This window comes from Chiloscyllium plagiosum, unplaced genomic scaffold, assembly GCF_037043375.1.
Source record: "Chiloscyllium plagiosum isolate Xiang-an unplaced genomic scaffold, Cpla_swu_hap1 HiC_scaffold_35, whole genome shotgun sequence".
Lineage (NCBI taxonomy): Eukaryota > Metazoa > Chordata > Chondrichthyes > Orectolobiformes > Hemiscylliidae > Chiloscyllium > Chiloscyllium plagiosum.
Window position 1 is genome coordinate 19,638,278 of NW_028270173.1, and position 27,327 is coordinate 19,665,604.

General features: G+C 49.0%; 1 protein-coding gene across 1 annotated transcript in view; it reads left to right on the plus strand.

Annotated features, from left to right (window-relative positions):
* Positions 1-27,327, plus strand: part of LOC122547595 (uncharacterized) — a 715,380-nt gene that overhangs the window by 490,098 nt on the left and 197,955 nt on the right. Inside the window, 1 exon segment of the mRNA XM_087978709.1 lies at positions 10,671-10,863. Coding sequence (XP_087834835.1) covers positions 10,671-10,863 — 193 coding nt within the window.

Below are 27,327 nucleotides of genomic sequence, written 5' to 3' on the forward strand. Positions count from 1 at the left end.
TGTGGCACTCCCACAGTACTGACCCTCTGACAGTGTGGCACTCCCTCAGTACTGACTCTCTGACAGTGCAGCACTCCCTCAATACTGAACCTCTGACAGTGTGGCACTCCCTCAGTACTGACCCTCTGACAGTGCGGCACTCCCTCTGTACGGACCCTCTGACAGTGCGGCACTACCTCAGTACTGACCCTCTGACAGTGTGGCACTCCCTCAGTACTGACCCTCTGACAGTGTGGCACTCCCTCAGTACGGACCCTTTGACAGTGCAGCACTCCCTCAATACTGAACCTCTGACAGTGTGGCACTCCCTCAGTACTGACCCTCTGACAGTGCGGCACTCCCCCTGTACGGACCCTCTGACAGTGCGGCACTCCCTCAGTACTGACCCTCTGACAGTGTGGCACTCCCTGAGTACTGACCCTCTGACAGTGCGGCACTCCCTCAGTACGGACCCTCTGACAGTGCGGCACTCCCTCAGTACTGACCCACTGACAGTGCCGCACTCCCTTTGTACGGACCCTCTGACAGTACGGCACTCCCTCAGTACTGACCCTCTGACAGTGCAGCACTCCCTCAGTACTGACCCTCTGACAGTGCGGCAATCCCTCAGTACTGACCCTCTGTCATTGCGGCACTCCCTCAGTACTGACCCTCTGACAGTGCGGCACTCCCTCAGTACGGACCCTCTGACAGTGCGGCACTCCCTCAGTACTGACCCTCTGACAGTGCGGCACTCCCTCTGGACGGACCCTGTGACAGTGCGGCACTCCCTCAGTACTGATCCTCTGACAGTGTGGCACTCCCACATTACTGACCCTCTGACAGTGTGGCACTCCCTCAGTACTGACTCTCTGACAGTGCAGCACTCCCTCAATACTGAACGTCTGACAGTGTGGCACTCCCTCAGTACTGACCCTCTGACAGTGCGGCTCTCCCTCTGTACGACCCTGACAGTACGGCACTCCCTCAGTACTGACCCTCTGACAGTGTGGCACTCCCTCAGTACTGACCCTCTGACAGTGTGGCACTCCCTCAGTACGGACCCTCTGACAGTGCAGCACTCACTCAATACTGACCCTGTGACAGTGTGGCACTCCCTCAGTGCTGACCCTCTGTCATTGCGGCACTCCCTCAGTACTGACCCTCTGACAGTGCGGCACTCCCTCAGTACGGACCCTCTGACAGTGCGGCACTCCCTCAGTACTGACCCTCTGACAGTGCGGCACTCCCTCTGTACGGACCCTCTGACAGTACGGCACTCCCTCAGTACTGACCCTCTGACAGTGTGGCACTCCCTCAGTACTGACCCTCTGACAGTGCGGCAATCCCTCATTACTGACCCTCTGACAGTGCGATCCTCCCTCAGTACTGACCCTCTGACAATGCAGCACTCCCTCAGAACTGACCCTCTCACAGTGTGGCACTTCCTTAGTACAGACCCTGTGACAGTGCGGCACTCCCTCAGCACTGACCCTCTGACAGTGTGACACTCCCTCAGTACTGACCCTCTGACAGTGCGGCACTCCCTCTGTACTGACACTCTGACAGTGCGGCACTCCCTCAGTATCGACCCTCTGACAGTGTGGCACTCCCTCAGTACTGACGCTCTGACAGTGTGGCACTCCCTCAGTACTGACCATCTGACAGTGCGGCACTCCCTCAGTACTGACCCTCTGACAGTGTGGCACTCCCTCAGTACTGACCATCTGACAGTGCGGCACTCCCTCATTACTGACCCTCTGACAGTGCGGCACTCTCTCAGTACTGACCCTCTGACAGTGTTCTACTCACTCAGTACTGATCCTCTGACAGTGCAGCACTCCCTCAGAACTGACCCTCTGACCGTGTGGCACTCCCTCAGCACTGACTCTCTGACAGTGCAGCACTCCCTCAGTACTGACCCTCTGACAGTGCGGCACTCCCTTAGTACAGACCCTGTGACAGTGCGGCACTCCCTCAGTACTGACCCTCTGACAGTGCGGCACTCCCTCAGCACTGACACTGACAGTGCGGCACTTCCTCCGTACTGACCCTCTGACAGTGTGGTACTCCCTCAGTGCTGACCCTCTGACAGTGTGGCACTCCCTCAGTACTGACCCTCTGACAGTGCGGCACTTCCTCAGCACTGACACTGACAGTGCGGCACTCCCTCCGTACTGACCCTCTGACAGTGTGGCACTCCCTCAGTGCTGACCACCTGACAGTGTGGCACTCTCTCAGTGCTGACCCTCTGATAGTGTGGCACTTCCTCAGTACTGACTCTCTGACAGTGCAGCACTCCCTCAGTACTGACCCTCTGACAGTGCGGCACTCCCTCAGTACTGACCCTCTGACAGTGTAGCACTCCCTCAGTGCTGACCCTCTGACAGTGCGGCACTCCCTCAGTACGGATCCTCTGACAGTGCGGCACTCCCTCAGTACTGACCCTCTGACAGTGCCGCACTCCCTCAGTACGGACCCTCTGACAGTGTCGCACTCCCTCAGTACTGACCCTCTGAAAGTGCAGCACTCCCTCAGTACTGACCCTCTGACAGTGCGGCACTCCCTCAGTACTGACTCTCTGACAGTGCAGCACTCCCTCAGCACTGACCCTCTGAAAGTGCAGCACTCCCTCAGTACTGACCCTCTGACAGTGTCCACTCCCTCAGTACTGCCCCTCTGACAGTGCGGCACTCCCTTAGTACTGACCCTGTGACAGTGCGGCACTCCCTCAGCACTGCCCTTCTGACAGTGTAGCACTCCCTCAGTGCTGACCCTCTGACAGTGGGGTACTCCCTCTGTACTCACCATCTGACAATGCGGCTGTCCCTCAGTACTGACTCTCTGACAGTGTGGCTCTCCCTCAGCACTGACCCTCTGACAGTGCAGCACTCCCTCATTACTGACCGTCTGACAGTGCGGCACTCCCTCAGTACTGACGCTTTGACAGTGTGGCAGTCCCTCAGTACTGACTCTCTGACAGTGCAGCACTCACTCAATACTGACCCTGTGACAGTGTGGCACTCCATCAGTGCTGACCCTCTGTCATTGTGGCACTCCCTGAGTACTGACCCTCTGACAGTGCGGCTCTCCCTCAGTACGGATCCTCTGACAGTGCGGCACTCCCTCAGTACTGACCCTCTGACAGTGCCGCACTCCCTCTGTACGGACCCTCTGACAGTACGGCACTCCCTCAGTACTGACCCTCTGACAGTGCAGCACTCCCTCAGTACTGACCCTCTGACAGTGCGGCAATCCCTCAGTACTGACCCTCTGACAGTGCGGCACTCCCTCAGTACTGACCCTCTGACAGTACGGCACTCCCTCAGTACTGACCCTCTGTCATTGCGGCACTCCCTCAGTACTGACCCTCTGACAGTGCGGCACTCCCTCAGTACGGACCCTCTGACAGTGCGGCACTCCCTCAGTACTGACCCTCTGACAGTGCGGCACTCCCTCTGTACGGACCCTCTGACAGTGCGGCACTCCCTCAGTACTGACCCTCTGTCATTGCGGCACTGCCTCAGTACTGACCCTCTGACAGTGCGGCACTCCCTCAGTACGGACCCTCTGACAGTGTGGCACTCCCTCAGTACTGACCCTCTGAAAGTGCAGCACTCCCTCAGTACTGACCCTCTGACAGTGCGGCACTCCCTCAGTACTGACTCTCTGACAGTGCAGCACTCCCTCAGCACTGACCCTCTGAAAGTGCAGCACTCCCTCAGTACTGACCCTCTGACAGTGTCCACTCCCTCAGTACTGCCCCTCTGACAGTGCGGCACTCCCTTAGTACTGACCCTGTGACAGTGCGGCACTCCCTCAGCAATGCCCCTCTGACAGTGTAGCACTCCCTCATTACTGACCGTCTGACAGTGCGGCACTCCCTCAGTACTGACCCTTTGACAGTGTGGCAGTCCCTCAGTACTGACTCTCTGACAGTGCAGCACTCACTCAATACTGACCCTGTGACAGTGTGGCACTCCATCAGTGCTGACCCTCTGTCATTGTGGCACTCCCTGAGTACTGACCCTCTGACAGTGCGGCACTCCCTCAGTACTGACCCTCTGACAGTGCGGCACTCCCTCAGTACTGACCCTCTGTCATTGCGGCACTCCCTCAGTACTGACCCTCTGACAGTGCGGCACTCCCTCAGTACGGACCCTCTGACAGTGTGGCACTCCCTCAGTACTGACCCTCTGACAGTGCGGCACTCCCTCTGTACGGACCCTCTGACAGTGCGGCACTCCCTCAGTACTGACCCTCTAACAGTGTGGCACTCCCACAGTACTGACCCTCTGACAGTGTGGCACTCCCTCAGTACTGACTCTCTGACAGTGTGGCACTCCCTCAATACTGAACCTCTGACAGTGTGGCACTCCCTCAGTACTGACCCTCTGACAGTGCGGCACTCCCTCTGTACGGACCCTCTGACAGTGCGGCACTACCTCAGTACTGACCCTCTGACAGTGCGGCACTCCCTCAGTACTGACCCTCTGACAGTGCGGCACTCCCTCTGTCCGGACCCTCTGACAGTGCGGCACTCCCTCAGTACTGACCCTCTGTCATTGCGGCACTCCCTCAGTACGGACCCTCTGACAGTGTGGCACTCCCTCAGTACTGACCCTCTGAAAGTGCAGCACTCCCTCAGTACTGACCCTCTGACAGTGCGGCACTCCCTCAGTACTGACTCTCTGACAGTGCAGCACTCCCTCAGCACTGACCCTCTGAAAGTGCAGCACTCCCTCAGTACTGACCCTCTGACAGTGTCCACTCCCTCAGTACTGCCCCTCTGACAGTGCGGCACTCCCTTAGTACTGACCCTGTGACAGTGCGGCACTCCCTCAGCACTGCCCCTCTGACAGTGTAGCACTCCCTCAGTGCTGACCCTCTGACAGTGGGGTACTCCCTCTGTACTCACCATCTGACAATGCGGCTCTCCCTCTGTACTGTCTCTCTGACAGTGTGGCTCTCCCTCAGCACTGACCCTCTGACAGTGCAGCACTCCCTCATTACTGACCGTCTGACAGTGCGGCACTCCCTCAGTACTGACCCTTTGACAGTGTGGCAGTCCCTCAGTACTGACTCTCTGACAGTGCAGCACTCACTAAATACTGACCCTGTGACAGTGTGGCACTCCATCAGTGCTGACCCTCTGTCATTGTGGCACTCCCTGAGTACTGACCCTCTGACAGTGCGGCACTCCCTCAGTACGGATTCTCTGACAGTGCGGCACTCCCTCAGTACTGACCCTCTGACAGTGCCGCACTCCCTCTGTACGGACCCTCTGACAGTGCGGCACTCCCTCAGTACTGACCCTCTGACAGTGCGGCACTCCCTCTGTACGGACCCTCTGACAGTGCGGCACTCCCTCAGTACTGACCCTCTGTCATTGCGGCACTGCCTCAGTACTGACCCTCTGACAGTGCGGCACTCCCTCTGTACGGACCCTCTGACAGTGCGGCACTCCCTCAGTACTGACCCTCTGTCATTGTGGCACTCCCTGAGTACTGACCCTCTGACAGTGCGGCACTCCCTCAGTACGGATCCTCTGACAGTGCGGCACTCCCTCAGTACTGACCCTCTGACAGTGCCGCACTCCCTCTGTACGGACCCTCTGACAGTACGGCACTCCCTCAGTACTGACCCTCTGACAGTGCAGCACTCCCTCAGTACTGACCCTCTGACAGTGCGGCACTCCCTCAGTACTGTCCCTCTGTCATTGCGGCACTCCCTCAGTACTGACCCTCTGAAAGTGCAGCACTCCCTCAGTACTGACCCTCTGACAGTGCGGCACTCCCTCAGTACTGACTCTCTGACAGTGCAGCACTCCCTCAGCACTGACCCTCTGAAAGTGCAGCACTCCCTCAGTACTGACCCTCTGACAGTGTCCACTCCCTCAGTACTGCCCCTCTGACAGTGCGGCACTCCCTTAGTACTGACCCTGTGACAGTGCGGCACTCCCTCAGCACTGCCCCTCTGACAGTGTAGCACTCCCTCAGTGCTGACCCTCTGACAGTGCGGCAATCCCTCAGTACTGACCCTCTGACAGTGCGGCACTCCCTCAGTACTGACCCTCTGACAGTGCGGCACTCCCTCAGTACTGACCCTCTGTCATTGCGGCACTCCCTCAGTACTGACCCTCTGACAGTGCGGCACTCCCTCAGTACTGACCCTCTGACAGTGCCGCACTCCCTCTGTACGGACCCTCTGGCAGTACGGCACTCCCTCAGTACTGACCCTCTGACAGTGTGGCACTCCGTCAGTGCTGACCCTCTGTCATTGTGGCACTCCCTGAGTACTGACCCTCTGACAGTGCGGCACTCCCTCAGTACGGATCCTCTGACAGTGCGGCACTCCCTCAGTACTGACCCTCTGACAGTGCCGCACTCCCTCTGTACGGACCCTCTGACAGTACGGCACTCCATCAGTACTGACCCTCTGACAGTGCAGCACTCCCTCAGTACTGACCCTCTGACAGTGCGGCAATCCCTCAGTACTGACCCTCTGACAGTGCGGCACTCCCTCAGTCCTGACCCTCTGACAGTGCGGCACTCCCTCTGTACGGACCCTCTGACAGTGCGGCACTCCCTCAGTACTGACCCTCTGTCATTGCGGCACTGCCTCAGTACTGACCCTCTGACAGTGCGGCACTCCCTCAGTACGGACCCTCTGACAGTGTGGCACTCCCTCAGTTCTGACCCTCTGAAAGTGCAGCACTCCCTCAGTACTGACCCTCTGACAGTGCGGCACTCCCTCAGTACTGACTCTCTGACAGTGCAGCACTCCCTCAGCACTGACCCTCTGAAAGTGCAGCACTCCCTCAGTACTGGCCCTCTGACAGTGTCCACTCCCTCAGTACTGCCCCTCTGACAGTGCGGCACTCCCTTAGTACTGACCCTGTGACAGTGCGGCACTCCCTCAGCACTGCCCCTCTGACAGTGTAGCACTCCCTCAGTGCTGACCCTCTGACAGTGGGGTACTCCCTCTGTACTCACCATCTGACAATGCGGCTCTCCCTCAGTACTGACTCTCTGACAGTGTGGCTCTCCCTCAGCACTGACCCTCTGACAGTGCAGCACTCCCTCATTACTGACCGTCTGACAGTGCGGCACTCCCTCAGTACTGACCCTTTGACAGTGTGGCAGTCCCTCAGTACTGACTCTCTGACAGTGCAGCACTCACTCAATACTGACCCTGTGACAGTGTGGCACTCCATCAGTGCTGACCCTCTGTCATTGTGGCACTCCCTGAGTACTGACCCTCTGACAGTGCGGCACTCCCTCAGTACGGATCCTCTGACAGTGCGGCACTCCCTCAGTACTGACCCTCTGACAGTGCCGCACTCCCTCTGTACGGACCCTCTGACAGTACGGCACTCCCTCAGTACTGACCCTCTGACAGTGCAGCACTCCCTCAGTACTGACCCTCTGACAGTGCGGCAATCCCTCAGTACTGACCCTCTGACAGTGCGGCACTCCCTCAGTACTGACCCTCTGACAGTGCGGCACTCCCTCAGTACTGACCCTCTGTCATTGCGGCACTCCCTCAGTACTGACCCTCTGACAGTGCGGCACTCCCTCAGTACGGACCCTCTGACAGTGCGGCACTCCCTCAGTACTGACCCTCTGACAGTGCGGCACTCCCTCTGTACGGACCCTCTGACAGTGCGGCACTCCCTCAGTACTGACCCTCTAACAGTGTGGCACTCCCACAGTACTGACCCTCTGACAGTGTGGCACTCCCTCAGTACTGACTCTCTGACAGTGCAGCACTCCCTCAATACTGAACCTCTGACAGTGTGGCACGCCCTCAGTACTGACCCTCTGACAGTGCGGCACTCCCTCTGTACGGACCCTCTGACAGTGCGGCACTACCTCAGTACTGACCCTCTGACAGTGTGGCACTCCCTCAGTACTGACCCTCTGACAGTGTGGCACTCCCTCAGTACGGACCCTTTGACAGTGCAGCACTCCCTCAATACTGAACCTCTGACAGTGTGGCACTCCCTCAGTACTGACCCTCTGACAGTGCGGCACTCCCTCTGTACGGACCCTCTGACAGTGCGGCACTCCCTCAGTACTGACCCTCTGACAGTGTGGCACTCCCTGAGTACTGACCCTCTGACAGTGCGGCACTCCCTCAGTACGGACCCTCTGACAGTGTGGCACTCCCTCAGTACTGACCCTCTGACAGTGCCGCACTCCCTCTGTACGGACTCTCTGATAGTACGGCACTCCCTCAGTACTGACCCTCTGACAGTGCAGCACTCCCTCAGTACTGACCCTCTGACAGTGCGGCAATCCCTCAGTACTGACCCTCTGTCATTGCGGCACTCCCTCAGTACTGACCCTCTAACAGTGTGGCACTCCCTCAGTACTGACCCTCTGATAGTACGGCACTCCCTCAGTACTGACACTCTGACAGTGCGGCACTCCCTCCGTACTGACCCTCTGACAGTGTGGCACTCCCTCAGTGCTGACCCTCTGACAGTGCGGCACTCCCTCCGTACTGACCCTCAGACAGTGTGGCACTCCCTCAGTGCTGACCCTCTGACTGTGCAGCACTCCCTCAGTACTGACCCTCTGACAGTGCGGCACTCCCTCAGCACTGACCCTCTGACTGTGCAGCACTCCCTCAGTACTGACACTCTGACAGTGCGGCACTCCCTCAGCACTGACACTCTGACAGTGCGGCACTCCCTCCGTACTGACCCTCTGACAGTGTGGCACTCCCTCAGTGCTGACCCTCTGACAGTGCGGCACTCCCTCAGTACTGACGCTCTGACAGTGCAGCTTTCCCTCCGTACTGACCCTCTGACAGTACGGCACTCCCTCAGTACTGACCCTCTGACAGTGTGGCACTCCCTCAGCACTGACACTCTGACAGTGCGGCATTCCCTCCGTACTGACCCTCTGATGCTGACTCAGCAGAATGTGATTCCCATGTTGTTGACAGACAGACAGAGAGAGAGATGAGCATGAACACCTTGTGTCAGCTCCTGCACGTGTTTCCTGTTTTGGGAGGGGCTGAACTCATTGGGCTGACCATCAAAATGCACATCTCGGGGAAATGAGGCAACTGAAACCTCAGAGCAGGAATCTGACTTAGGGCGAAAACCTTGTGTAGTGACTGTAAAAACAGCTTTAGGTCTTGAGAAATCGGCGGGACCTTACAATAACCTGAGAGTGTGAGTGTGTGTGTCTGTGAGTGTGTGAGAGAGAGTGTGTGTGAGAGTGTGTGAGCGAGATACAGTGTGAGCGATTGTGTGAGAGTGAGTGTGTGTGAGGGTGTTTGTGTGTGTGAGAGAGAGAGTGTGTGTGTGAATGTCTGTGTGTGAGTGTGTGTGAGAGTGTGTGTGTATGAGTGTCTGTGTGTGTGAGTGGATGCATGAGAGTGGTTGAGTGTATGTGTTTGTGTGTGTGAGAGAGAGAGTGTGTGTGTGAATGTCTGTGTGTGAGTGTGTGTGAGAGTGTGTGTGTATGAGTGTCTGTGTGTGTGAGTGGATGCATGAGAGTGGTTGAGTGTATGTGTTTGTGTGTGTGAGAGAGAGAGTGTGTGTGTGAATGTCTGTGTGTGAGTGTGTGTGTGTGAGAGTGTGTGTGTATGAGTGTCTGTGTGTGTGAGTGGATGCATGAGAGTGGTTGAGTGTATGTGTTTGTGTGTGTGTGAGAGAGAGTGAGAGTGTGTGAGAGAGAGTGAGTGTGTGAGTGTGAGTGAGTGTGTGTGTGAGAGAGTGTGAGAGATTGAGTGTGTGTGAGAGATTGAGTGTGTGAGAGAATGAGTGTGTGAGAGAGTGAGTGACTGTGTGAGTGATAGAATGTGTGTGAGTGAGAGTGTGTGTGTGAGAGAGAGAGAGTATGTGTGTGTGTGAGAGAGAGAGTGTGAGAGTGTGTGTGAGTGTGTGTGAGAGTGAGTGACTGTGTGAGTGTGTGAGTGAGAGTGTGTGTGAGAGAGAGACAGTATGTGTGTGTGTGAGAGAGAGAGTGTGAGAGTGTGTGTGAGTGTGTGTGAGAGTGAGTGACTGTGTGAGTGTGTGAGTGAGAGTGTGTGTGAGAGAGAGAGTATGTGTGTGTGTGAGAGAGTGAGTGAGTGTGTGTGTAAGAGTGTGAGTGTCAGTGTGAGAGAGAGTGAGTGTGTGAGTGATAGTGTGTGTGAGTGAGTGTGTGAGTGAGAGTGTGTGAGTGAGAGTGTGTGCACGTGTGTGTGTGAGAGAGAGCGTATGTGTGTGTTTGAGTTAGAGAGAGAGAGACAGTGTGAGAGTGTGCGTGAGTGAGACTGTGCATGTGTGTGTGTGCATGTGTGGGAGAGTGCATGAGTGAGTGTGTGTTTGTGAGAGAGTGTGTGAGTGTGTGTGTCTGTGTGTGCAAGTGCGTGTAATCTTGTGAAAACCATCTCTCCTTTGATGGTCCAATGAACATCTTGCTCAGAACAAAGACTGTGGTGAATACGGACGTGCCCTTGCTGCCTCACTGTTGGGATGGGACAGTGAGTGAGACGTTGCTGATTCCTTCTGCTTTCTTGTATTTGTATCCCTCCCCAGTCGGCAGTCCCTTACATTAAAGGTGCTGCGGAAATACATGTTCTGGCTTTTTACAATCAGAACCACAGGAGCAGAGGGTGTCATCCATCAGGAGGTCTGAGTGCAGGGTTTCCGGAGCGCCTGTGCTGTGATGGCTCTGTTCTGGTTGCAGGATCTCGGTGTGACGTTGACATCGATGAGTGTGTCTCCAGTCCCTGTTATAATGGCGGCACCTGCCAGGATGGGGTGAATGGGTTCAGCTGTGTGTGCCCCGAGGGATATTCTGAGCCTCAGTGCGTGTCCAGGATGGAGCATTGCCAGAGCAATCCGTGTGCACAGGGGACCTGCTTCAACCATGGCAGCAGGTAAGCAATCAGACTCTCGCCAGATGGAAAATAACAAGATGTCTGCTTTTCCCAGAGTTCCAGGGTCCTGCGCCATCACTGACCAAACAGGGGCCACTCATTCGCTGAAAAAGCAGACTTCCTGTTATTCATTCAGATATCTTCATGTACAGATATAGTCACTAAAGCAATTCAGTTCTTTCCGGTCTTTCCACATGGAGAAACGAACAGACGTGGGAGTTTGACTCTATCAGAGTCAGAGAGTGTGGTGCTGGGAAAACACAGTGGGTCAGGCAGCATCCGAGGGGCAGGGGAGTCGCCGTTTCAGGCAAAAGCCCTTCATCAGGAACATCTGGGCATTCCCGATGCTGAAAACATCGACTCTCTCCTGCCCCTCAGATGCTGCCTGACCTGCTGTGCTTTTCCAGCACCACCCTGCATGACCCTGATCTCTGAGTTAGCATCTGCAGCCCTCACTCTCTCTGAGTTTGACTAACAAATCAAAGGAATCTCTTACTCATACAAGATACTACTTACATGTAGTTGAGGCACTGGGAGGGACCGATAACTGAACGGACCCCATTTACCTTCAACAGAAACACTTCGAGCTAGTGAGGGTAGGAATAGGAGGATAGAGCAGATGAATGCGTGTCCAGGAGCTGGTGTATGGGAGAAGGATTCACATTTTTGGATCATTAGAATCTCTTCTGGGGTAGAAGTGACCTGTACAAGAAGGACGGATTGCACCTAAATTCGAAGGGGACTAATATACTGGCAGGGAAATTTGCTAGAACTGCTTGGGAGGATTTAAAACTAGTAAGGTGGGGGTGGGGGGTGGGACCCAGGGAGATAGTGAGGAAAGAGATCAATCTGAGACGGATACAGTTGAGAACAGAAGTGAGTCAAACAGTCAGGGCAGGCAGGGACAAGGTAGGACTAATAAATTAAACTGCATTTCAATGCAAGGGGCCTAACAGGGAAGGCAGATGAACTCAGGGCATGGTTAGGAACATGGGACTGGGATATCATAGCAATTACAGAAACATGGCTCAGGGATGGACAGGACTGGCAGCTTAATGGTCCAGGATACAAACGCTACAGGAAGGACAGAAAGGGAGGCAAGAGGGGAGGGGGAGTGGCGTTTTTGATAAGGGACAGCATTACTGCTGTGCTGAAGGAGGATATTCCCGGAAATACATCCAGGGAAGTAATTTGGGTGGAACTGAGAAATAGGAAAGGGATGATAACCTGATTGAGATTGTATTATAGACCTCCTAATTGTCAGAGAGAAATTGAGAAACAAACTTGTAAGGAGATCTCAGCTATCTGTAAGAATAATAGGATGGTTATGGTCGGGGATTTTAACTTTCCAAACATAAACTGGGACTGCCATAGTGTTAAAGGTTTAGATGGAGAGGAATTTCTTAAGTGTGTACAAGACAACTTTCTGATTCAGTATGTGGATGTACCTACTGGAGAAGGTGCAAGTCTTGACCTACTCTTGGGAAATAAGGCAGGGCAGGTTACTGAGGTGTCAGTGGGGGAACACTTTGGGGCCAGCGACCATAATTCTATTTGTTTTAAAATAGTGATGGAAAAGGACAGACCAGATCTAAAAGTTGAAGTTCTAAACTGGAGAAAGGCCAATTTTGATGGTATTAGGCAAGAACTTTCAAAAGCTGATTGGAGGCAGATGTTCGCAGGTAAAGGGACGGCTGGAAAATGGGAAGCCTTCAGAAATGAGATAACAAGAATCCAGAGAAAGTATATTCCTGTCAGGGTGAAAGGGAAGGCTGGCAGGTATAGGGAATGGTGGATGGCTAAAGAAATTGAGGATTTGGTTAAGAAAAAGAAGGAAGCATATGTCAGGTATAGACAGGAGAGATCGAGTGAATCCTTAGGCAGATTGGGTACTGCAGATGTTGGAGATTAGAGTCAAGATTAGAGTGTTGCTGGAAAAGCACAGCAGGTCAGGCAGCATCCGAGGAGCAGGAAAATTGATGTTTCAGGTCTGAGCCCTTCATCGGGAATGAGGCTGGGAGACTCCGGGGTGGATAGAAAAATGGGAGGGTGGTGGGGGTGGGGAGAAGATAGTTGAGATTGCAATAGGTGGAAGGAGGAAGGGGTAAAGGTGATAGGTCAGAGAGGAGGGTGGGGGAAGATAGCAAAGTGTACAATGGGTGGAATGGGGGTGGGGATGAAGGTGATAGGTCAGGGAGGAGGGTGGAGTGGATAGGTGGGAAGGGAGATTGCCAAGTAGGACAGGTCATGGGGACAGTGCTGAGCTGGAAGTTTGGAGCTGGGGTAAGATGGGGGAGGGAAAATCAGGAAACTGTTGAAGTCCACATTGATGCCCTGGGGTTGAAATGTTCCGAGGCAGAAGATGAGGCGTTCTTCCTCATCGGGTGGTGAGGGAGCGGCGGTGAAGGAGGCCCAGGACCTCCATGTTCTCGGCAGAGTGGGAGGGGGAGTTGAAATTTTGGGCCACAGGGTGGTGTGGTTGATTGGTGCGGGTGTCCCGGAGTTGTTCCCTAAAGCGCTCTGCTAGGAGGTGTCCAGTCTCCCCAATGTAGAGGAGACCGCATCGGGAGCAACGGATACAATAAATGATATTAGTGGATGTGCAGGTAAATCTTTGATGGATGTGGAAGGCTCCTCTGAGGTCCTGGATGGAGGTGAGGGAGGAGGTGTGAGCACAGGTTTTACAGTTCCTGCGGTGGCAGGGGAAAGTGCCAGGATGGGAGGGTGGGTCGTAGGGGGGCGTGGACCTGACCAGGTAGTCACGGAGGGAACGGTCTTTGCGGAAGGCGGAAAGGGGTAGGGAGGGAAATATATCCCTGGTGGTGGGGTCTGTTTGGGGGTGGCGGAAATGTCGGCGGGTGATGCAGTTTATGCAGAGATTAGTGGGGTGAAAGTTGAGCACCGCGGGGTTCTGTCCTTGTTGCGATTGGAGGGGTGGGGTCTGAGGGCAGAGGTGCGGGATGTGGACGAGATGCGTTGAAGGGCATCTTTAACCACATGGGAAGGGAATTTGTGGTCTCTAAAGAAAGAGGCCATCTGGTGTGTTCTGTGGTGGAACTGGTCCTCCTGGGAGCAGATACGGCGGAGGTGGAGGAATTGGGAATATGGGATGGCATTTTTGCAGGAGGTAGGGTGGGAAGAGGTGTAATCCAGATAGCTGTGGGAGTCGGTGGGTTTGTAAAAAATGTCAGTGTCAAGTCGGTCGTCATTAATGGAGATGGAGAGGTCCAGGAAGGGGAGGGAGGTGTCAGAGATTGTCCAGGTAAATTTAAGGTCAGGGTGGAATGTGTTGGTGAAGTTGATGAATTGCCCAACCTCCTCGCGGGAGCACGAGGTGGCGCCAATGCAGTCATCAATGTAGCGGAGGAAGAGGTGGGGAGTGGTGCCAGTGTAATTGACTGCTCTACGTAGCCAACAAAGAGACAGGCATAGCTGGGGCCCATACGTGTGCCCATGGCTACCCCTTTGGTCTGGAGGAAGTGGGAGGATTCAAAGGAGAAATTGTTAAGGGTGAGGACCAGTTCGGCCAAACGAATGAGAGTGTCGGTGGAAGGGTACTGTTGGGGACCTCGGGAGAGGGAAAAACGGAGGGCTTGGAGGCCCTGGTCATGGCGGATGGAGGTGTAGAGGGATTGGATATCCATGGTGAAGATGACTCCGCCAATGACTCCACCCCCATTCCCCCAATACCACACCCACTCCAGTTACAAGCTTCGCCCCACTCCCAGCTCCACACCTTCACCAGGTCCTAGCTCCCAGCCCTGCTGAGTTTTCACCATCCCCCCAGACCTCCCGTCACTGAGGACGAACGATCAGTCCTCAGCAAAGGACTCACCTTCGTCCCCCTCCGCCCACGCGTCAATGAATTTAATACACGCCGTGACGTCGAACAATTCTTCTGTCGCCTCCGCCTCAGAGCTTACTTTCACAATCAGGATTCCCGCCCACTTTCCGAGGACCCCTTCGCCCACCCCCAACACACTGCATCCACCTGGACACCCCGCGCTGGCCTATTACCTGCCCTCGACCTCTTCATTTCCAACTGCCGCCGGGACATTAACCGCCTCAACCTGTCTACCTCCCTCCCCACTCCAACCTCTCACTCGCACAACGCGCAGCCCTCCAATCCCTCTGCTCCAATCCTGACCTCACCATCAAACCAGCGGATAAAGGGGGCGCAGTGGTAGTCTGGCGCACTGACCTCTACATCGCTGAAGCCAAACGCCAACTCGAGGACACCTCCTCCTACCGCCCCCTCGACCATGACCCCACCCCCCATTACCAAACCATCATCTCCCAGACCATACAGAACCTCATCACCTCAGCGGGATCTCCCACCCACAGCTTCCAACCTCATAGTCCGGGAACCCCGCACTGCCCTGTTCTACCTCCTTCCCAAGATCCACAAGCCTGACCACCCTGGCCGACCCATTGTCTCAGCATGCTCCTGCCCCACTGAACTCATCTCTACCTACCTCGACACTGTCCTAGCCCCCCTAGTCCAGAAACTCCCCACATACGTTCGAGACACCACCCACGCCGTCCACCTCCCCCAAGACTTCAGTTTCCCCGTTCCCCCAATGGCTGTAGGAAAGGGAGTCAGAATTAGCCAATGGCTGCAGGCCAGGGTGCCAGAGTTAGCCAATGGCTGCAGATCAGTGTGTTGGAGTTAGCCAATGGTCACTGGCTGGTGTGTCAGAATTAGCCGATGGAGACTAGTCATAGCCAATGGCTGCAGTCCAGGGTGTCAGAGTCAGCCAATGGCTGCGGGCCAGGACACCAGAGCCAGCCAATGCCTGTAGGTTAGTCCAAGACAGTAAGCCAGGATGTTGGTGTTAGATTGTGAAGAAGATAGTGCAAGATTAAAATGCCACCCACTAGAGAGAAGCCAATCTCATGAAGAGCAAATTGTGTCTCTGGTTTAAGATGGAGTGGAGGAAGAGGACATTAATCTTTGAGGTTCTCTCCCCTGGGGAGCAGCTGAGGCCGAATTAGATTCAAGGTTTCATTCAGCAGATCGCTGAGGGAGTCAAGGGATATGGAGGGACAGGAATGAAAGCTGATCTAAGACCACAGTAGGATCAGCCAAATAATAAGGGGTATAGATAGTTGTGTTTTCCCTCGGAGGTGGGGGGGGGGGGGGGGGGGGGTTCAAGAGCAGGGGCCTCTTGAGAAGAGAGAACAAGATTAAAAAAAGGGGTAAATATTTTACACAGAGGGTGGTTCATGTGTGGGATGAACTTCCCGTGGAAGTGGGGGGATGTGAGTACAGTTACAATGATGAAAAGTCCTTTGGATGTGTCCGTGAACAGGGAAGGTTTGGGAGGATAGGGGCCAGGAGCAGGCAGGTGGGACAAGTTCAGTTTGGGGTTATGCTTGGCCCGGACTGGTTGGACCGTGGGGTCTGTTTCCATGCTGTATGGGATGGGATTTGAGGGGCTGAGTGGAGATTTGAGATCTTGGAGAGGTGGGGATTGGGGGGGTTGGGGGTGGGTGGGGGGGGCGGGGGGGTCGGGGTGGGAGGACAGATTGGCGACCGGTGTTTTGTCGACCCGAGCCAGGGAAGCCCAGCGAAAGAAACCTCCTAGCTCCGTGGGACGGGGGAACAGGGAGCCCGGGGAATGGTGTCGGGTATAGGGGTCCAGAAACCGTCCCCAGAAGGGGATCCTCGATACCGACTGCTGTCAGGAGACCAGCTTGGGCCGAATGGCCTGATTTCAGTACAGATCCCTGGCATTGTTGCCGATACCCTCCCTTCAGGGGTGGGGGTGGGGGGAACACGTTGGTGTCAGCGAGCTGGCCGTCGCTCCTGGCCTCAGTTTTCCTGTGGGAAACGTGAGGGCCACCTTGGATTTCTCCTCAGCCCGGCGACATTACTGGAGACATTCCTATCTCACGGAGAAAGCTCTCCAAGTCAGACCTCAGGGCGGACTCTTCCCCCATAGTGACCTCCCCTCCCTCCCTCCCTCCCCCACAACCCGCGAATCACTTCCACAGGATACAGCTCACGGACAGCCCTTTGTTGGGATTTGGATGCCAGGAAGCAGATGTTTCCGACTCGATAAAGCTACAGATTGTACCACACGGGGCGGGGAAGGGGTGGGGGGGAGGTGATGAGCCACCTCTTGCTCAGACAGTGTGGCATTCATAAATTCCAGAGAGTCACCAACTTCCATCCTTACCCAGCCCTTCCCTCTGGGATATATTACCCACTGAAGCACCAACAAGGGAGCCTCATAAAGGCACAACTGGGACGTAGTCAATAAGGTGATCACACAGCGCAGTGTCATTTATCCCACTACTATTTATAATCACTGAGTTTAACCCACTGTAGGATATTGATTTGCCTACACATGTACGTTTGGAGGCACTAGCTTTCGAGGGGAACGGTGTCTTAGTCAGCTGGTTGTGGAACAGCTAACCGATGAAGGAGCAGCGCTCCGAAAGCTAGTGCTTCCAAATAAACCCTGTCGCACTATAACCCGGTGTCGCGTGACTTTTAACTTTGCCCATCCCAACCCAGCACTGGCTCCTCCACATCATTGCACTGAGTACGGCAGTCTTTCAGGGCGATTATAGGTCAACACATTGAGAGAAACGCGGGGCCGTTACAAAACAGAGGAGGCCATGTGGCCCATTGTTTCTACTTGGACTCTAACTCAGCGAGTTGTGCTCCCCCTCCCTTTCCCGGTAAGCCCCTTTCATTTTCCCCTCCATCTCTTTATCTCATTCCCTCCCCACGTGGGGGGTGGAGGTGGGTGGGGGGTGTCACCACTGAAGGCCACTGTTGGAATATTGCGTGCAATTCTGGTCTCCTTCCGATCGGAAGGGGTGTTGTGAAACTTGAAAGGGTTCAGAAAAGATTTACAAGGATGTTGCCAGGATTTAAGCTGGGGCTGTTTTCCCTGGAGCGTCGGAGGCTGAGGGGTGACCTTATAGAGGCTTATAAAATCATGAGGGACATGGATAGGGTAAAGAGACAAAGCCTTTTCCCTGTGGTCGGGAAGTCCAGAACTAGAGGGCATAGGTTTAGGGTGAGAGGGGAAAGAAATAAAAGAGACCTAAGGGGCAACAATTTCACCCAGAGGGTGGTACGTGTATGGAATGAGCTGCCAGAGGAAGTGATGGAGGCTGGTACAATAAAAGGCAGTGGATGGGTATATGAATAGGAAGGGTTTGGAGGGATATGGGCCAAGTGCTGGTAAATGGGATTAGATTAGTTTAGGATATCTGGTCGGCATGGATGAGTTGGACCGAAGGGTCTGTTTCTGTGCTGTACATCTCTATGACTCTATGACTATGTGTTCCCATTACACTCTCGGACAGTACGTTTCACATGTTAACCATTTTCTGAACCAAACGTCCCCTTCGCTTCTTTTGCCAATTGCCTTCACATCAGTGTCCTCTGGTTTCTAAGCGAGGGCTCTTGTGGTTCAGTTGTAGTGTCCCTACCTCTGAGCCCAGGAGACCTGCATTCAACTCCAACCCTGCTCCAGAGGTGTGTCATTACATCTCTGGATAGGCTGATTCAAAATAAAACTCTCTCTGGTTCTCCATCCTTCCCCCGAGGAGACAGCAGTATCTGTCCTGCCCAGAGACCACATGATTTTTTGACCATCTCTGAAGAGGATAACGTTATCTTCTCCAATCCAGCCATATATCTACACTCCCTCATCTCTGAGCTAATCTTTCTCAATTTCCTTTCTGAAGACCTCCTAATCTCCCCAATGGGCTATATCCACAAACAGACATGGTCCTCTCCTTGTGGTAAAACGAGTATTGTTCAATGATCCACCACATATTCCTTGCTCTGTACTCAATATCTGTATTTATGAAGCCCAGGATATTGTGTTCGGTTGTATCAGTCATGTTATAATCGTGTAGAGTTGTAGGTGTTACATTATAATGATGTACAGTTGTGGGTGGTACATTATAATGGTGTACAGTTGTGGGTGTTACAAAAAATGATGCACAGTTGTAAGTGTCACATTACAATGGTGTACAGTTGTCTGTGTCACATTATAATGGTGTACAGGTGTAGGTGTCACATTACAATGGTGTACAGCTGTAGATGTGACATTATAATACTGTACGATCATAGAATTTACATTATAATGGTGCACTTTTGTGGGTGTCACATTATAATTATATATAGTAACAGGTATCACATTATAATGGTGTACAGGTGAAGGTGTCACATTATAATGGTGTACAGGTGTAGGTGTCACATTATAATGGGGCACAGTTGTAGGCATTACATTATAATGATGTACAGGTGTAGGTGTCACATTATAGTGGTGTACAGGTGAAGGTGTCACATTATAATGGTGTACAGGTGTAGGTGTCTCATTATAGTGGTGTACAGTTGTAGGTGTCACATTATAATGGTGTACAGTTGTAGGTGTCACATTATAATGGTGTACAGGTGTAGGTGTCACATTATAATGATGTACAGGTGAAGGTGTCACATTATAGTTGTGTACAGGTGTAGGTGTCACATTATAGTTGTGTACAGGTGTAGGTGTCACATGAAAATGGGGCACAGTTGTAGGTGTTACATTATAGTTGTGTACAGGTGTAGGTGTCACATTATAGTGGTGTACAGGTGTAGGTGTTACATTATAATTGTGTACAGTGTAATTGTTACTTAATAATGGTGCACAGTTGTAGGTGTTACATTGTAATTGTGCACAGTTGTAGGTGTTACATTATAATGGTGTACAGGTGAAGGTGTCACATTACAATGGTGTACAGGTGTAGGTGTCACATTATAGTTGTGTACAGGTGTAGGTGTCACATTATAATGATGCACAGTTGTAGGTGTCACATTATAATGGTGTACAGGTGTAGGTGTCACATTATAATGGTGTACAGCTGTAGGTGTCACATTATAATGGTGTACAGGTGTAGGGTCACATTATAATGGTGTACAGGTGAAGGTGTCACATTATAATGGTGTACAGTTGTAGGTGTCACATTATAGTTGTGTACAGTTGTAGGTGTTACATTATAATGGGGCACAGTTGTAGGTGTTACATTATAATGGTGTACAGTTGTAGGTGTTATATTATAATGGGGCACAGTTGTAGGCATTACATTATAATTGTGTACAGTTGTAGGTGTCACATTATAATGGTGTACAGGTGAAGGTGTCACATTATAATGGTGTACAGTTGTAGGTGTCACATTATAATGGTGTACAGGTGTAGGTGTCACATTATAATGGTGTACAGGTGTAGGTGTTACATTATAATGGTGTACAGGTGTAGGTGTCACATTATAATGGTGTACAGGTGAAGGTGTCACATTATAATGGTGTACAGTTGTAGGTGTCACATTATAGTTGTGTACAGTTGTAGGTGTTACATTATAATGGGGCACAGTTGTAGGCATTACATTATAATGGTGTACAGGTGTAGGTGTCACATTATAATGGTGTACAGGTGAAGGTGTCACATTATAATGGTGTACAGGTGTAGGTGTCACATTATAATGGTGTACAGGTGAAGGTGTCACATTATAATGGTGTACAGGTGTAGGTGTCACATTATAGTTGTGTACAGTTGTAGGTGTTACATTATAATGGGGCACAGTTGTAGGTGTTACATTATAATGGTGTACAGTTGTAGGTGTTATATTATAATGGGGCACAGTTGTAGGTGTTACATTATAATGGTGTACAGGTGAAGGTGTCACATTATAATGGTGCACAGGTGTAGGTGTCACATTATAATGGTGCACAGTTGTAGGTGTTACATTATAATGGTGTACAGTTGTAGGTGTTACATTATAATGATGCACAGTTGTAGGTGTTACATTATAATGGTGTACAGTTGTAGGTGTTATATTATAATGGTGTACAGGTGTAGGTGTCACATTATAATGGTGTACAGGTGTAGGTGTCACATTATAATGGTGTACAGGTGAAGGTGTCACATTATAATGGTGCACAGTTGTAGGTGCTACATTATAATTGTGTACAGTTGTAGGTGTTACATTATAATGGTGTACAGGTGAAGGTGTCACATTATAATGGTGTACAGTTGTAGGTGCTACATTATAATTGTGTACAGTTGTAGGTGTTACATTATAATGGTGTACAGTTGTAGGTGTTACATTATAATGGGGCACAGTTGTAGGTGTTATATTATAATGGTGTACAGTTGTAGGTGTTATATTATAATGGTGTACAGTTGTAGGTGTCACATTATAGTTGTGTACAGTTGTAGGTGTTACATTATAATTGTGTACAGGTGTAGGTGTCACATTATAATGGGGCACAGTTGTAGGTGTTATATTATAATGGTGCACAGTTGTAGGTGTTATATTATAATGGTGTACAGTTGTAGGTGTTATATTATAATGGTGTACAGTTGTAGGTGTCACATTATAGTTGTGTACAGTTGTAGGTGTTACATTATACTGGGGCACAGTTGTAGGTGTCACATTATAATGGGGCACAGTTGTAGGTGTTATATTATAATGGTGTACAGGTGTAGGTGTCACATTATAATTGTGTACAGTTGTAGGTGTTATATTATAATGGGGCACAGGTGTAGGTGTTATATTATAATGGTGTACAGTTGTAGGTGTTATATTATAATGGGGCACAGGTGTAGGTGTTATATTATAATGGTGTACAGTTGTAGGTGCTACATTATAATTGTGTACAGTTGTAGGTGTTACATTATAATGGTGTACAGGTGTAGGTGTCACATTATAGTTGTGTACAGGTGTAGGTGTCACATTATAATGGTGTACAGATGTAGGTGTTACATTATAATGGTGTACAGGTGTAGGTGTCACATTATAGTTGTGTACAGGTGTAGGTGCTACATTATAATGGGGCACAGTTGTAGGTGTTACATTATAATGGTGTACAGGTGTAGGTGTCACATTATAGTTGTGTACAGGTGTAGGTGTCACATTATAATGGTGTACAGGTGTAGGTGTTACATTATAATGGTGTACAGGTGTAGGTGTCACATTATAGTTGTGTACAGGTGTAGGTGCTACATTATAATGGGGCACAGTTGTAGGTGTTACATTATAATGGTGTACAGTTGTAGGTGTTACATTATAATGGGGCACAGTTGTAGGTGTTACATTATAGTGGTGTACAGTTGTAGGTGTTACATTATAATGGTGTACAGGTGTAGGTGTCACATTATAATGGTGCACAGTTGTGGGTGTTACATTATAATGGTGTACAGTTGTAGGTGTTACATTATAGTTGTGTACAGGTGTAGGTGTTACATTATAATGGGGCACAGTTGTAGGTGTTACATTATAATTGTGTACAGGTGTAGGTGTTACATTATAATGGTACACAGTTGTAGGTGTTACATTATAATGGTGTACAGTTGTAGGTGTTACATTATAATGGTACACAGTTGTAGGTGTTACATTATAATGGTGTACAGTTGTAGGTGCTACATTATAATTGTGTACAGTTGTAGGTGTTACATTATAATGGTGTACAGTTGTAGGTGTTACATTATAATGGTGCACAGTTGTAGGTGTTACATTATAATGGTGTACAGTTGTAGGTGTTACATTATAATTGTGTACAGTTGTAGGTGTTACATTATAATGGTGCACAGTTGTAGGTGTTACATTATAGTGGTGTACAGTTGTAGGTGTTACATTATAATGGTGTACAGTTGTAGGTGTTACATTATAATGGTGTACAGGTGTAGGTGTCACATTATAATGGTGCACAGTTGTAGGTGTTACATTATAATGGTGTACAGTTGTAGGTGTTACATTATAGTTGTGTACAGGTGTAGGTGTCACATTATAATGGTGCACAGTTGTAGGTGTTACATTATAATGGGGCACAGTTGTAGGTGTTATATTATAATGGTGTACAGTTGTAGGTGTTACATTATAGTGGTGTACAGTTGTAGGTGTAACATTATAATGGTGTACAGGTGTAGGTGTCACATTATAATGGGGCACAGTTGTAGGTGTTATATTATAATGGTGTACAGTTGTAGGTGTTACATTATAGTGGTGTACAGTTGTAGGTGTTACATTTTAATGGTGTACAGGTGTAGGTGCTACATTATAATGGGGCACAGTTGTAGGTGTTATATTATAATGGTGTACAGTTGTAGGTGTTACATTATAATTGTGTACAGTTGTAGGTGTTACATTATAATGGTGTACAGGTGTAGGTGCTACATTATAATGGTGTACAGTTGTAGGTGTTATATTATAATGGTGTACAGTTGTAGGTGTTACATTATAATTGTGTACAGTTGTAGGTGTTACATTATAATGGTGCACAGTTGTAGGTGTTACATTATAATGGTGTACAGTTGTAGGTGTTACATTATAGTTGTGTACAGGTGTAGGTGTCACATTATAATGGTGCACGGTTGTAGGTGTTACATTATAATGGTGTACAGTTGTAGGTGTTACATTATAATGGTGTACAGGTGTAGGTGTCACATTATAATGGGGCACAGTTGTAGGTGCTACATTATAATGGGGCACAGTTGTAGGTGTTATATTATAATGGTGTACAGTTGTAGGTGCTACATTATAATTGTGTACAGTTGTAGTTGTTACATTATAATGGTGTACAGGTGTAGGTGTCACATTATAGTTGTGTACAGGTGTAGGTGTCACATTATAATGGGGCACAGTTGTAGGTGCTACATTATAATGGGGCACAGTTGTAGGTGTTATATTATAATGGTGTACAGTTGTAGGTGTTACATTATAATGGTGTACAGTTGTAGGTGTCACATTATAATGGTGCACAGTTGTAGGTGTCACATTATAATGGTGCACAGTTGTAGGTGCTACATTATAATTGTGTACAGTTGTAGGTGTTACATTATAATTGTGTACAGTTGTAGGTGTTACATTATAGTTGTGTACAGTTGTAGGTGTTACATTATAATGATGTACAGTTGTAGGTGTTACATTATAATGGTGTACAGTTGTAGGTGTTATATTATAATGGTGTAGAGGTGAAGGTGTCACATTATAATGGTGTACAGTTGTAGGTGTCACATTATAATGGTGCACAGTTGTAGGTGTCACATTATAATGGTGCACAGTTGTAGGTGTTACATTATAATGGTGTACAGTTGTAGGTGTCACATTATAATGGTGCACAGTTGTAGGTGTTACATTATAATGGTGTACAGGTGTAGGTGTCACATTATAATGGTGTACAGGTGAAGGTGTCACATTATAATGGTGTACAGTTGTAGGTGTCACATTATAATGGTGCACAGTTGTAGGTGTTACATTATAATGCTGTACAGTTGTAGGTGTCACATTATAATGGTGTACAGTTGTAGGTGTTACATTATAATGGTGTACAGTTGTAGGTGTCACATTATAATGGTGTACAGTTGTAGGTGTTACATTATAATGGTGCACAGTTGTAGGTGTCACATTATAATGGTGTACAGTTGTAGGTGTTACATTATAATGGTGCACAGTTGTAGGTGCTCCATTACAATGGTGTACAGGTGTAGGTGTCACATTATAATGGTGTACAGTTGTAGGTGTCTCATTATAATGGGGCACAGTTGTAGGTGTTACATTACAATGGTGTACAGGTGTAGGTGTCACATTATAATGGTGTACAGGTGTAGGTGTCACATTATAATGGTGTACAGTTGTAGGTGCTACATTATAATGGGGCACAGTTGTAGGTGTTACATTACAATGGTGTACAGGTGTAGGTGTTACATTATAATGGTGTACAGGTGTAGGTGTCACATTATAGTGGTGTACAGGTGTAGGTGTCACATTATAATGGGGCACAGTTGTAGGTGTTATATTATAATGGTGTACAGGTGTAGGTGTCACATTATAATGGTGTACAGTTGTAGGTGTTACATTATAATGGTGTACAGTTGTAGGTGTTACATTATAGTTGTGTACAGTTGTAGGTGTTACATTATAATGATGTACAGTTGTAGGTGTTACATTATAATGGTGTACAGTTGTAGGTGTTATATTATAATGGTGTAGAGGTGAAGGTGTCACATTATAATGGTGTACAGTTGTAGGTGTCACATTATAATGGTGCACAGTTGTAGGTGTTACATTATAGTTGTGTACAGGTGTAGGTGTCACATTATAATGGTGCACGGTTGTAGGTGTTACATTATAATGGTGTACAGTTGTAGGTGTTACATTATAATGGTGTACAGGTGTAGGTGTCACATTATAATGGGGCACAGTTGTAGGTGCTACATTATAATGGGGCACAGTTGTAGGTGTTATATTATAATGGTGTACAGTTGTAGGTGCTACATTATAATTGTGTACAGTTGTAGGTGTTACATTATAATGGTGTACAGGTGTAGGTGTCACATTATAGTTGTGTACAGGTGTAGGTGTCACATTATAATGGGGCACAGTTGTAGGTGCTACATTATAATGGGGCACAGTTGTAGGTGTTATATTATAATGGTGTACAGTTGTAGGTGTTACATTATAATGGTGTACAGTTGTAGGTGTCACATTATAATGGTGCACAGTTGTAGGTGTCACATTATAATGGTGCACAGTTGTAGGTGCTACATTATAATTGTGTACAGTTGTAGGTGTTACATTATAATTGTGTACAGTTGTAGGTGTTACATTATAGTTGTGTACAGTTGTAGGTGTTACATTATAATGATGTACAGTTGTAGGTGTTACATTATAATGGTGTACAGTTGTAGGTGTTATATTATAATGGTGTAGAGGTGAAGGTGTCACATTATAATGGTGTACAGTTGTAGGTGTCACATTATAATGGTGCACAGTTGTAGGTGTCACATTATAATGGTGCACAGTTGTAGGTGTTACATTATAATGGTGTACAGTTGTAGGTGTCACATTATAATGGTGCACAGTTGTAGGTGTTACATTATAATGGTGTACAGGTGTAGGTGTCACATTATAATGGTGTACAGGTGAAGGTGTCACATTATAATGGTGTACAGTTGTAGGTGTCACATTATAATGGTGCACAGTTGTAGGTGTTACATTATAATGCTGTACAGTTGTAGGTGTCACATTATAATGGTGTACAGTTGTAGGTGTTACATTATAATGGTGTACAGTTGTAGGTGTCACATTATAATGGTGTACAGTTGTAGGTGTTACATTATAATGGTGCACAGTTGTAGGTGTCACATTATAATGGTGTACAGTTGTAGGTGTTACATTATAATGGTGCACAGTTGTAGGTGTTACATTATAGTGGTGTACAGTTGTAGGTGTTACATTATAATGGTGTACAGTTGTAGGTGTTACATTATAATGGTGTACAGGTGTAGGTGTCACATTATAATGGTGCACAGTTGTAGGTGTTACATTATAATGGTGTACAGTTGTAGGTGTTACATTATAGTTGTGTACAGGTGTAGGTGTCACATTATAATGGTGCACAGTTGTAGGTGTTACATTATAATGGGGCACAGTTGTAGGTGTTATATTATAATGGTGTACAGTTGTAGGTGTTACATTATAGTGGTGTACAGTTGTAGGTGTAACATTATAATGGTGTACAGGTGTAGGTGTCACATTATAATGGGGCACAGTTGTAGGTGTTATATTATAATTGTGTACAGGTGTAGGTGTTACATTATAATGGTACACAGTTGTAGGTGTTACATTATAATGGTGTACAGTTGTAGGTGTTACATTATAATGGTACACAGTTGTAGGTGTTACATTATAATGGTGTACAGTTGTAGGTGCTACATTATAATTGTGTACAGTTGTAGGTGTTACATTATAATGGTGTACAGTTGTAGGTGTTACATTATAATGGTGCACAGTTGTAGGTGTTACATTATAATGGTGTACAGTTGTAGGTGTTACATTATAATTGTGTACAGTTGTAGGTGTTACATTATAATGGTGCACAGTTGTAGGTGTTACATTATAGTGGTGTACAGTTGTAGGTGTTACATTATAATGGTGTACAGTTGTAGGTGTTACATTATAATGGTGTACAGGTGTAGGTGTCACATTATAGTTGTGTACAGGTGTAGGTGTCACATTATAATGGTGCACAGTTGTAGGTGTTACATTATAATGGGGCACAGTTGTAGGTGTTATATTATAATGGTGTACAGTTGTAGGTGTTACATTATAGTGGTGTACAGTTGTAGGTGTAACATTATAATGGTGTACAGGTGTAGGTGTCACATTATAATGGGGCACAGTTGTAGGTGTTATATTATAATGGTGTACAGTTGTAGGTGTTACATTATAGTGGTGTACAGTTGTAGGTGTTACATTTTAATGGTGTACAGGTGTAGGTGCTACATTATAATGGGGCACAGTTGTAGGTGTTATATTATAATGGTGTACAGTTGTAGGTGTTACATTATAATTGTGTACAGTTGTAGGTGTTACATTATAATGGTGTACAGGTGTAGGTGCTACATTATAATGGTGTACAGTTGTAGGTGTTATATTATAATGGTGTACCGT